This window comes from Columba livia, chromosome 2, assembly GCF_036013475.1.
Source record: "Columba livia isolate bColLiv1 breed racing homer chromosome 2, bColLiv1.pat.W.v2, whole genome shotgun sequence".
NCBI lineage: Eukaryota > Metazoa > Chordata > Aves > Columbiformes > Columbidae > Columba > Columba livia.
The window spans coordinates 19,097,958-19,111,215 of record NC_088603.1 but is presented as its reverse complement, the minus strand read 5'-3'; the positions used below and the strand labels follow the sequence as shown (position 1 = coordinate 19,111,215).

Here is a 13,258-nt window from a genome sequence, read left to right as displayed (position 1 = left end):
AAAACTCCAATATGACTTTAGAAGAGAAACGCACCTCTTAGTCACAGCATAGTTACACATGGAAAATCACTAGTGAAATCTGTGTGGTGGATTTTCACCATGTTAAAAATATGATGGCAGGAGGAAATAAAATTAAAGAAACATTCCAGTTCTTGTTTTAATTTTTTCTATAACTCTGGTCTTTTCTCTTAAGTATGTAGATTTTAATGATCTGAATCTTCCAGTGAAACGCCTTTAACACAGTCTGAATTATGTGTGTCTACAGTACTTCACATTTTCATACTAATTTCACACTAATTCACTTGTTACATTTTTGTTGTTGCTCCTAAAGGCTGATCGCAGGAGCAGGGGGAATTGGATTCTGTCCTTTGAAGAAGAGAGGAAAAAGAGGAAATAACCTGGACTAAGCCTAAGCCTAAGCCTAAGCCTGTCTGCATACGCAACATGCCAATACTACTAAATCCATAGAAACCAGAAGCATTAAGAAAAACTCCGACACGCTCACAAAAGAAAGAGCGATGAAACCCTTTTCACCAGCTTCTTCCAGGGGCTGTCGGGGTGTGCTTTCTTCTCTGTAACTGAAGAAAGTTATTCTATGAGGGAAAGCTTTGCAACAGAACTCCTTAAAAATATAGGTTAAAAGTAAAGAAGAGAGAGCTAAAGCTTTTCTCTAGCAACCACAATAATTCTTTGATCTGACTTCTTCATGCCATTAACATCACAGATTTTATTCAAATAACAATAGCTTATGAGCCACAGGATACAGACCTCAGGTATGTTTAGATTACGAGTTAAATACATATTTTTTAAGAGCTTTTAGGGGATGTGCGAAATATGCTGAAGCAGGAAAATAAACAACTGTGCAATGTAACGAGTGTTCTTACTGTGTCTTTATTAGTTCAAAGGAACCTGAAGCTCGTAACCGTCTGCCTCTTACGGTTCAGAGCAAAGCTATCCATGCACAGCTCCTCACTTGGCGCTGCCTTCCCTTGGGAAGCTGCTGAGAGCAGTTACACACAGTACAGAATTAAATCTTTCACACAACACAGCATGTGTGTTAACAAACTTCTTCAAGCACAATGTATAAGGGAAGGAAGGAATCTCTAGAATCTATAGTATTCATGGGTTAACTTGTTTCCTATGTTTTCCTGTATTTTTTTTTCCTTCATTGTCAGATCAGTATTCTTAAAGATTACAAATGGTTATAAAAGTCTCAACTTAGGCATGCTACAAAAATCACATCATGACTGAATCACTGTCTGACTAGCATTAAACTTTTGCGCTTAATGAGGTTTAATTAAGGATACAGGCACGGGAGAACACTATGTTAGTTCTGTTCCTTGTTTGTGTCCTACAGAAGTAAAAGGATACCATGCCGAAATTGACATCTGCCTGGCATTGTTTTCTCTTGATTAAAATTCAGCACATTAAACAGGTTAGGTCTATGGCTACATGACGTACCAAACCAAAACATCTTCCAATTTCAGATCAGTAGTGTCTTGCAAAGATTCATTTTGTACCAGCACTCTTAATTCAGCACATTCCGAGAGTTAAAATTCTGCTCAGAAAAGGCAGTAATGAACTACCAGAAATGTACTATCGTACAACATACAGTTTCAGCTGAAACTCTCCAGTTGTGGAATTAAATAAAAATAGCACTTTCTAATTGGCAGCAGCATATCTAAATGGATGCTGAAGTCACTAAAATTTTGTAAAATAATCTTCAAGCAGAGAATGGCACATTTGAATGATGCTACACAACGCAGTGAAGTACATGTATTGCAGTGAGTAGAATGATGGACTAAGCACATCCACAACGAGACTCGAGCCAGACAAATTATTAGTCAAAAGGCATCTTGTGTGTTAATTTTAATACTTAAAAAAAGGTAATAACTTTAAAAGCCATCTACTTCACATTTTAGGTAAATATTAATCAGTACCTCTAGAGTAAACCCCTTACTGTACTGGGTTGAGAGAAACACAAGTCAGTTGAATGGCTCTTCTGGGAGATGCTTGAGGGAGTGTAGTCAAATTTCTGCTTCGCTGAGCTTAACCATCTTCAGGTGAGGATGTTACTGCTTCAGACTCTGTATTTTGCTTTGCCATGATCATTGATAACACATATGTGCTGAAAAAAAAAAAATAACACTGATTGCAGCACTGTAGTTGATTACATTATTAATTATTAATGAATAGTTCAGTGATACTTTAACTTGACCGATCCGGTGATCTTGTAATTACCCCTTCCTTCCCAGACACCTGGGATTGAATTCTGGTATCACTTTCTAGCTGCAGAAAGTTTTTCTACATGCAGTTCCCAGTTTTGAAGTCTGTCCCTGGGAGCACAATGGGAAGCAGAGGCAAAGCTTGCCCTTTTTTCCATCATTATCTCACTGAGAATGGGGCAGGCAACATAGCAGCAGAAGTCCAAGCCCGTCTGAACTGTAGCTGTGTGTCACTTTTCCTGCTGTCTCTGCACGTACTGGGAGTGATCGACCTGGGAAGCCCCGGGCTCACAGGAGGTGGAAGTGTAGCAGAGTTTATGATTTCTGCTCTTAAGGGGAAGAGCTGGGAAGGAACTCCTGAGAAGTTACTCCTTTGCATTACTTGAGGCTTTGCAGGGAATTCTACACTCACTGAAAGGATCCCAAACGTGACACCAAGGTCCCAGGGAGGCCGCCAACGATGGGGTCTTTAAGACATCCCGGAAAAGTAAACCAGCGATTTTAAAAAAGTTTTTTGAAGAAACTTACGTTTAGATCTCTGAAGTGCTCATTGTAGTCTAAGGCATAACCCACCACAAATAAATCTGGAATTTCAAATCCGTAATCTGTATTGAGACAAATAAAGAACACCATCATTACAAGACGGATGGTTATCATATAGCCCTTAAATTCATGTGTTGGTTCTCTGACAAGAAAACTATAGATGTAGATAGTTCAGCTTGTGTTACTTTTGACTCCCAGACATCAAGGTCAGCAGCAGCCCTACAGGCAGTTCCTACTCTTAGACTATTTGTGACAGGCACGCGAACAGTCAGTGGAGAGTCGGAGAGCTGTGTACAGTTATCAGTGGCACAGCAGACACGCTGCAGAGGGAAGCCAAATCAGAGCTAAAAAATTCTGCCTATGTTTGGAAGCTCCATTGGTATGTGTACGTGGTGACAACTGTCCAGTATCACACTGATGAAAAAAACCCTACAATCTTAATTCAGAAGCAACTTTCAGAGGTTTATATATTTTCTCCTGGGAGTAGCAAAAACTGTTTCGCATATTATGCTACCAAAACATGTCAAATACTTCTTAAATTAAAGTCCCAACCTTATGAAGACTCAGGAACATGCGTAAAAAAGTACATGCATGCAGCGTAGCTGAATCATACAGCTCACACACTTCAGGCTAAGCACAGGCATGAATCTTTTTGCGTGTGACTTTTGTGCGGTATCATCACTACATAAACCAAGTTAGACTCTTTCCAAGTTGTTCACTAAGTAACCAGAGAAAAACACAAAAATAGGTCTGCATAAAAAGTTTCACAGGTATTCAATTAAGGAATTCAATTGTAAAAAAATGTGGGTAACAGACACTTTGGAATCCTAAATTCAGGTAATTGAGGAAATGACACACCACAGTCAATGATTTTAGAGTGATCTCTGATGTTTTATAAATTTTTTTAATAAAATTTACCCCCGTATGAATAAACAAGGATAAAGCCTGTTTCCTTTTACAAGTTATCACATAAAAATATTAAGGTACCCTTCATGAAGTAATTTTATTGTATTTTTTATATGTTTATCATTAGTTAATTCACTCGAATATATACTTTAATTTACTGGATTAAATTCTAAATGTTAAAAATGCCACTGTATAAAAAGTTGTACAACAAAATGTATTTTTGTGTCACAGTTCAGATTATGTGGCTAAAACCACAGGGCCGTGGCCAACATTGGGTAATTTTTGCTTCATGAAGTTTCCCTCTCTCCCACACCCCAAATCAAGACCCTTCACGCTGCCTCCTGGTACTCACCTGCCTACTCTCCTTCCACCCTCCTCCCCAGCTCAGCTCACCTGAACCTTCTTCAGTAGCAAATACTGGTCCACCTCTTCTAGGAGGATCTACTCTTTTCAGTATTTAGCCACATACCTGTTATTACATCATCTCTTCTAATAAGACTAAAATGTCAATAGTTTGGTATAGCTCCATTTATGGCTTCATCATAGCAGAGTACAAACACCAATAACTGAGAGAGAAGAGGTGCTGGTGTGACACAAACAGAGTAGCAGGGGGAAGTTTAAAAAGCCCAATTTATCTTTTGCTTTTGGGGAGGTTGGTTTTCATTATAATTTTTTACACTTTGAAGAGCAATACTTAAAAAAATATATTTAAAGTGTTATTCTCTTGTAAAAATTTTAAACTTGTGCTAACTAGGTCACAACAAAACATCTCTCATGTTCAGATGGAATCTTGCAGCTCCTCCAAAGAGATGTAATGAGTGAGGAAAAGGAAGAAATGGACTTTCTCTTCAATATAGTTTGCCAGAGACAGAAGATAAAACACCTTCTGTGGATAAAATTAAACCCTTTCATAACTTCCTTATAAAGTTAGCACTCTGCAGAAAACATCAGACTGTCAGAGGCTGGGCTTTCCAAACCACAATTACACAAATCCTTCCACTGCATCCCATAGTTCTACTGAGAACTGATACTTCATGATGCTTCTAGCAGCCCATGGAGTGATATGAAAGGCAAGTGGTAGAATCATGGCAACTTCTTGTACTGTCAAGTACAGATCTTCGCAACAACACTTACAATCTGGTCTGTATCCATCAGGCCGAGATGTTCGCTTCACCAACAAACTGTAATTAAAAACAAAACACACCCCATGTAAATCTAGATATTTACCTGAATAACATGCATAAAGACTACTCCCTTTATAAAAATACTTTCTGAGCCATGTGCATCACTGTTCTCATTCTGCTTCTCCTCCCAACAGCATCCTGATGGCAGGGAAGAGCTGCGCGTGTTCCCCTTCAGAGTCCATCAGTCCTGGAATGGCTGAAGGGTCATTGCCACTGTAGAACAACACAAAAGCGTTTCCTTGCCTTCCCTCCTCCCTCCTTTCTGCGGCCCAGGCAGCTGCTCTGCACAGCTCCCTGTGTGACACTGCAGCACTGTATTAAAACAGCATCTTGATGGGAACCTTCACTGGAAAATATGTTGGGCTAGACTAATTAATTACTACATTTTGTGATTGTTTTACTCACCTTGCCACTTTAATCATTTTTGGCTTGTATTTTTCTATATTATTAAGCAGAACCTTCATAGTTCTTCCAGTTCCAACAATATCCTTACAAAACATGAAAAAAAAAAAAAGTGAAAAACAAAGGAAAGCTGAGAAGAGGAAACCTGGACAATGACTGAGCAGTTCCACATTACAGTTTTGTGGAAATGATGTGTTGTTCCCAGTGTATTGTAAGCCACATCCAAAAAAGGTTATAACTGAGCTCACACTCAGCAAGTATTTTCTACTCACAAATGATCAATTAAAGGACTGTCCACTTTCTCTTGAAAACAACTGTGTTTCCAGCACTTGGGATGCAACATGGGACTGGAGATGACTTTAGTGGGCACTGCACGGGTGCGGGGATCAGACTTTTCATATCACGCTCAAGACTACAGCATGTCAGCACCTCTCCATGTCGGGGCTAAATCTGCCCTATTTGTTGTTTTATTGGCCCAGTACAAATGAGTGTTCTCCAGAGCTATTGTACCCAACCTGATCTGAGAGAGATCAGTAGATATCTGGCTACAATACTGACCACAACATGGAGAGCAGCTGCTGATCCTGAACTCTGTGGGTGTGGATTTTTCAGCAGCAACGCCTTGTGTCTGCTCCCCAGCCATCTAACAGCATCAGCAAAATTTGCTGTGCATGTTTTTCATTTCTGTCACAGCAGTTAGTACTGGCAAATACGGAGCTCCCAGCAGCTATCCAGGTAACCAGCCACCGCTGTGGTGGACGACTTCTTTTCCTTCCTTTTCTAAGAAAAGATGTTACAACATTTATACATTTCCGTCATTACACCATCCAGCTTATTTCCCATACAAGCAGACTGAGCCTGAAATGCCAGTCAGGTCCTGACGTGCTCTCTAACCATCCTAACCTTTTAAAAGAGAATCACCTACACTAATTCAGAGAGAATTTGCAGCACCAGTGAGGTGACACATTTTTTCTCTGCAGATGAACACCGTTGATTTACATCAGCAACATATCTGTGATGGGAACTCCCCAGGGGACACTGCAGGATGCAACTGTAATGAGCAGGAGTCGCAGGGACTTGAGAGAATGACTGACATCCTAAACCAGTGAGTGAACAACCTGCAGCTGTGTGTAGGGCTGTAAGCAGGGCTATGCTACTACAGAAGCATGTGTAGGGCTGTGCTACTATTAATACTTCAAAGTCATGCCACTGAGAAGTGTAGGGCATCATTGCAGTTGATTCATTGTCCTCCAAGGAACAGAAAAACTTGCAGAACAGGAGCTGATGAAACCATAGGAAGAACAAATCAAATGATGCAGAAGCAAAGACTCCTGGGTATCACAAGGCAAAGTACAAATTAGCGCAGTAGCAATGTAGTTTGATCCGTCATGCAAAAAGTCTGGGAGGTCATTAAGCAAATCAACCCCTCTCCCTCTTCACCACCTCCCAGCTAAAGAAATGTAAACACAGATGGGTTTAAGAAACCATACACACAATCACAGCTTGTCTGTGTGACTTCATCTAAGTAAAATATGACATAAGCACTCAACTTACCTCCACAATTAGAACATTCTGAAAGAAACAAACAAAAAGAAATACAATTACACAACATTTCTAAACTAAAATAAACAAATCTTTGAAAAAGTAGAATCATAGAATAGTTTGGTTTGGAAGAGGCCTTCAAAGCTCATCTAGTCCAACCCCAATGCAATGAGCAGGGACATCTTCAACTAGATCATGTTGCTCAGAGCCCCGTCCAGCCTGGCCTGGAATGTTTCCAGGGATGGGGCATCTACCACCTCTCTGGGCAACCTGGGCCAGTGTTTTACAACTGTTGTGATAAAATGAAGATGTAATAGATAAGTCCATGTGCACATGTACAACATGGTAGGACACAAGGAGTTTTCAGTTTCATTTTTGTGCTCTGAAAAAGAGCCAAAAAGCAAGCCCTGCAGTAAGGGACTACAACCTTATTCTGTCTAGATTGTCCTCTTTGTGCAAGAACAGAAGTAGCTTTGTAAAATAAAATTAGATGGAAGAAATCCAAATGGGATGAGCTTTGCTTCATTCCAGTGTGTCTAGCCACGTACTACAGTGTACCTGTAGTTCACTAAAATACTATTTCTAATGTTAAAATGAGACTACAGCAATAATACTCTGAAATGGATGCTCTTCCCCCTCCATTGCCTACCCCTCCTCCCTCCCCCAAAAACTCACAGTAAAGGACTAAAGACACCCTCTTTCTCTTCAAATACTGCTGCTGAAACCAGTGGTACTACTTGAAGAGAAGGAGAATGGTCCACTCAAGAGAAGTGATGTCAAGCCCTAACACAGCATGATCACACAATCTGTTCTTTTTGCTGAAGTAGTTCATCACTGCTCCAGGAATCACAATATCTAACGTGACTCCTGTTCTCTTATTACAAGCAATAATAAGAAGTAATGTTCTTATTAGAATTAAAATATATTTATTAGTGGACATTATCATATGTATGTTTAAAAGGATGGACTCCTACAATCTTGTATTACGATCTACTTTCTGAGGTGAAGCCTGCAATAGCAGGAGGAAAGTTATTTCAGAAATACTGATATCTATCTATGTATACATCTTACATGCACGTGCACATTGTATGTCCCACAAAACCCTGAGACAGATAGTTTCATATTCATGCAGCATTCCCCAAATTAGCTTACATTGCCCTTCATTTCCATCAGGCTTGTTGGCCTTGCTACATATGTAAGGTGAAGAATGTCTTACTTCCTTTCTCACCACAGAATCCCAAGGCTGAGAGTTCTGAGAAAGACTCAAAACACCATGGAGAAGGACTGTGTGAAGGGAGTGTGCTCATAAACAGCACAGTTCTGACAGTTTCATTAACTGATAAATAAATAATTTTTTAACCTTCAAAACAGAAATAATTACTACAGATTATCCATATTTATATTCATACTGCAGTTCCTCCTAACAACTGCAGTGTTTGGTAGGGAGAGTAGCATGCTTCATGCACCAACCACTGCAGAAACATGTTACCACACACTGTATTATACCTGGATGCTTCTGAAATGGCAAAACGCTTGGTAAAGGTGTGGAAGGAACTCTTGGTAGCAGTTCAGCAGATGTCAGCAATGGAGATATCACTCAAGAAAGCCACTAATTTAGACTGAGCTCTAGTGGCATGTGTATTTATTAATATCTTGGAGGGTGGCTCTTTTTGGTGTTCTCATAACAGGTTTCACGGGTGGTTATCCTGCTTGGCGCTCCTGATTTTCAACCTCTCAGCTGCTGACACAAACAACTCTGGATCTGAAAGACCTAGTCCTGTGGAGGTAAGAAGTCAAAGGCCTCTTAACAACAAAGTCTCAAGATGCCCTGCCTCTAGAATTTCTTTCTTCAAGAAAGAATGGAAATGTGTCAGTCCTCTAGATAAGATGAAAAGACCAAAAGCACATTCAGGAGAAGCTTACGACAGCTGTGCAAAGACACATTTTCTTGAAGGAATCCATCTGGATCCAAAAAGGTTTTGGCTCTCATCTGGCTTCCTGGGTCAAGTCATAACTAGGTAAAACACTCCCAAAGACCAGCCCAGGACACCTGGCTCTGAGGCAGATGCAAACCACTTGATTCAGTCAGTGGACACCTAAAGATCATGTGCAGGAGTAATGGTTCCACCATCCCCCAGGGAATTTGCACAGCTGGTGATATATGTAAATATTTATATATATATATATATATATATATATTTATATATACATACACACACATACATACATGATATTGAGAGAGAGCATAAGAGTTGGCAAGGGAAGAACCTCACTAAAGACAGAAATTAACACCTTTACTACCAACAAATAGTGCAGGATGACTGCAAGTGGCCCTGGGTGGGATAGGCTGACCTGACACCACCAGCCTGACATCCCAACCCACTCTGCCAGTGTCATGCATCTCTTGCTGCTCTTCATACTGTTGACAAGAACTTCCCTACCAAACAAAAGGCACAGCAGCTATGGCAGGAGATGGTCATACCACAGTGACATGGCAGACAGCTGCCAAGTCCTGCATTAGCAGGCTGTGTCAGGGTGCAGCAAAGGCTGGTTGCTCCAGAGCAAAGGGCAGCCGTGAGCTGAGGGCAGTAACACGGTCAGCAGAGCAGAGGCCCCGCAGAGCCCCAGCGAGGCGAGTGGGCAGACCTGGGACTTGTTCAACCAAGACTGCATATCATCAGGTGAATTCATGGTGACGAGGCAGATCTGAGGTCAAGCTGGGATGTCACTCCACAGGTTGGTACCAGGTCCAGTGAGAGTAACCGTGATCAGACACAGACCACTGATCTCCAGGCAGGCCCATCGTCCAAGGTTAAAATGGGAAGTCAGGTTCTGGATCCACATCTGCAGTAACATACAGGCATGGCTGTAGTTGAGTTGGTGACTGGTAGCCACACAGCATAGCTCAGGCATGGACTGAAAGCCCAGGGCTGAGCTGAATTGAGGCTCCTGTGCCCACAGCTGTGGGGAGGGGCCTCAAGTGACACAGGCCATGGCCATTGAGGCTTATTAGTGCACACAGGGCCATGAGAGATGGAGAGAAAAACATAGTCCTGAGACATTCTGTTGACAGACAAATACATTTCTTTGCTACCACAGCTGTTTCAGCTATCCTATCATGAGCAGCAAAGGGATTCTCTTGCTTACTCACAAGTGGAAATCATAAAATTAGACAGAATGAGGGGGCTGCAGCCTCCCTGGCCATGGACTTGGGATTAAACCAGTATGGAGGAGCAGGCCTTACTATTTAGCTTGTGAGAAAAAAATCACAGACATTTAATAGAAAATGGGGCTAAGGAGACCACGAAAAGCCATCAAGACTATTCTGTTGGCCCAAAGAATCCACTTAAAACTATCCTTCAGAGATACCTGATTTACCTGTTCTTGAATATGATGAGGACTTCAGAACTTCCCCAGGCAATCAATGTGTCTCAGTGCATCATTATCTAAGAGCGAAAATGCAGTTAGAAAACTTATGTTGCTATTTGGCCTGAACTTCTTTTGCAGTGGACATAGAAAAAGCTTTATTTTCTTCTCTTTTTAACTTCTTCTTTATTTAAAGAGAGATGTATTTCCTCAGTCTCCTCTTCTTCAGATTAAACAACCTTTATTTATTCAACATTTTCTCACAAGTTATGTTTTCCAGGTTTCTGTTTATTCTTTTGTTCTCTTCTGGAACCTGTTCGGTTGGTCAGAATCCTTCTCCAGTTGTGGTGTCCCAAACCAGAGATAAGCCTTTTCAGTGTTGAGAAGAATAAAAGAATCACTTTGTATGCTTTACAAATAATCCTCCTTTCTATATGTTCCAGTATGATGGTTACATCTTTTATAAAGGTATGCTGTTGTCTCATGTGCAACTTGTGATCCACCTGTTGTCTCCAGTTCAGAACTGTTGCTTAGTCAGTCCTTCCTCACTTGTGTTTATACAAGAGATTACTTCTATATAAACACAGAAATCAGTGTTCATCTTTGTTGTCATTACATGTCATTCTTTGAAGCAAATTATTAAAATAATTTCTTAAGATCATAATACTATCTCGTAGTACTTTTCCAGGTAGTATCGCTAGTATTAAATGCTAATTCCATCTTTTAAATCATGAATTAAATATTGTATAGTCCCCGAAGAGCATACTTTAATGCATACAGTCTACCAGCGAAGCATAATTAGCTGTTCCTTGAGAAGAGCTTTCCAACCAGTGATACATCTGTCTAATAGAAATTTAATCTTGCCTACATTTCATTATCACAAATGACTCATATGAAGGAAAGAAGATTAACATGGATCCAGACATGCCTGAAGGGTTTGTCTGGTCACAGGAGCAATAGTCACCTGCGCATGACTTCAGCTGAAGCGTGAGATCTCACATTTATTGACTAACTCGAGAAGGAAGGATACTGGTGGAACTTGACATTGTCCAACCAGCATTCTGTTATTCTTCCCTCTTCTCAGAGTCAAGGAGTCCAAGAGGTGCAATTGATATGCATTGGGAGACTGGGTCATTCAAAAGTCCCTTTAACCAGGCTGTTACCTCAGTCAGGAAACACAGATTCTGTTTTGTATTATGCACATTCCCATTATTTCCAAAACACTGATTTTTCCACACTATGGAGAAATCCTGTATGTAAGGACTCTGTAGTAGAAAGCCATGATAAAACATTTAGATATTAAAACATTTTGTATATATAAACTGACAGGCGTCCTGATTGCTGAGAGTGATACATTAATCCCTGTTTTGATCAGGCAGGGTTGCTGTGACTAAAGTCATCATACTCAACTTCTGCTTATGACTGAAGGCATTCCAAATGGTGTGCCATCCTCTGGGACCAGAGACCACCTCCTACAAAATTGCTTGACATGCTGGGAAAAGGACCGTAGGTGGTGCCTATCCCCTGCCTTTCTCCTGTTGAAGCAGGTTACTGATAGAAGGGTTCCAGAAAAGGAATAGCATTGCTGAGCACCAGAGAAACAACCGCCAAGAAATGTTTTGACACACAGTATCCACGAGTAGGTAGTGGTGATGTGTTACTATAACTGGTTGAAATAGATTAGTTTATCCTTGAGTAGATGGATAGAAGAAAGTAAAAGAAGAATGCAACGGATGCAACAAATTGGTACGTTATCAGTAATGTCACCATCATCCTCAATACACATCTGGCTGCATCTGGCATAACTTGGGAAACATCACAGCTATGTGCAAGACTTTACTCAGCTTTACCATGAAATCCACACCTGTGAGCTGGTGGGCAGGCTGGTGAAACTCATCAGCTTGTGGTGCTATGGCAGTGCCTGATGGCTGGACAAGCAACAGGGAGCCAAAGGACACTGAAGAAAGGATATTTTTTCAAGTGTATATGTTTGAAGCTCCTATAACACATAGCTCAAAACTGTTTTGTCCTTCCAGATGAGGCAACTGCAGAGGAGGAAACCACATGAAAAGAAAAGTAATCTGGCCTTCTGGCATGCACTTGATATTTTCTGCCTATTTTTGGAGGTTGGAGAACAGGAAATAAAAATATTTACTGACATGTTGACTAGACTGAAGTTGGTTTAATTGCTGAGTAGAGCCATCTTCACCAACACAATCTGTGAAGTACATCCAGAAATCTAATGATGGTGCTAATATCTTACAGCGAGACAGAGAGAACAGACAGTTTTTTAAAATGTGTTCTAGAAAGATTTCTTATAGTCCAGATAAAAAAGGGGCAGTGGCTCAACTCTCAAAGAGAGTGGAACACCTTTCTACTGAGTCGCAGCAAGAGATCAGCAGCTTTCATTGCTGAAGGGTCAGAGGGATGGGTGGGAGCTGACAGGTCTGGGTGATTGTGATTCATTCTGTGTTTACAGCTGTTTCTACCACGCAGCTGGCAGGAAGGCGCCTAGAGCAACGCAGAATCATCACATCACGGAGTTATCTCAAGCTGGAAGGGACTCATAAGGATCATCGAGGCCAACTCCCTGCTCCTTGCAGGTCTACCTAGAACTAAACCATGCAACTAAGAGCATCATCCAGCCGCTTCCCGAATTCTGACCGACTTGGGGCCCTGACCACTTCCCTGGGAGCCTGTTCCAGTGACCGACCCCCTTCTCAGTGAAGAACCATTTCCTAATGTCCAATCTGAACTTAACCCTGATGCAGCTTCATTCCGTTTCCTTGTGTCCTGTCACTGGTCACCAGAGAGAGGAGATCAGCATCTCCCCTTTTGCTGACCCCACAAGAACATCGCAGCCCGTGATGCAGTCACCACCCCTCGGCCTTCTCTTCTGCAGGCTGAACAAACCAAGTGACCTCAGCTGCTCCCCCTAATTCTTGCTTTTGAGACCTTTATCCATCTTGGTCACCCTCCTCTGGACAGTCTGATGTCTTTCTTATCCTGTGTTGCCCAGACCTGCACACAGTGCTCCAGGTGAGGCCGCACCAGTGCAGAGCAGAGCGGGACAATCCCCTCCCTGCCCGG

At 41.4% G+C, this 13,258-nt stretch overlaps 1 protein-coding gene across 3 annotated transcripts in view; it reads right to left on the bottom strand.

The window, feature by feature from the left end:
• Window positions 1-875: 875 nt before the first annotated feature.
• PRTFDC1 (phosphoribosyl transferase domain containing 1) overlaps window positions 876-13,258 on the bottom strand; it is a 46,644-nt gene continuing 34,261 nt past the window's right edge. For all 3 annotated transcript variants that reach the window (XM_065050774.1, XM_065050772.1, XM_021285337.2), the window contains 5 exons: window positions 6,815-6,832; window positions 5,264-5,346; window positions 4,809-4,855; window positions 2,754-2,830; window positions 876-2,128 (listed from right to left, as the gene is read on the bottom strand). In XM_065050774.1, the coding sequence (XP_064906846.1) occupies window positions 2,081-2,128; window positions 2,754-2,830; window positions 4,809-4,855; window positions 5,264-5,346; window positions 6,815-6,832 (273 nt within the window). In that variant the 3' untranslated portion in view covers window positions 876-2,080. The remainder of the gene's footprint in view (window positions 2,129-2,753; window positions 2,831-4,808; window positions 4,856-5,263; window positions 5,347-6,814; window positions 6,833-13,258) is intronic.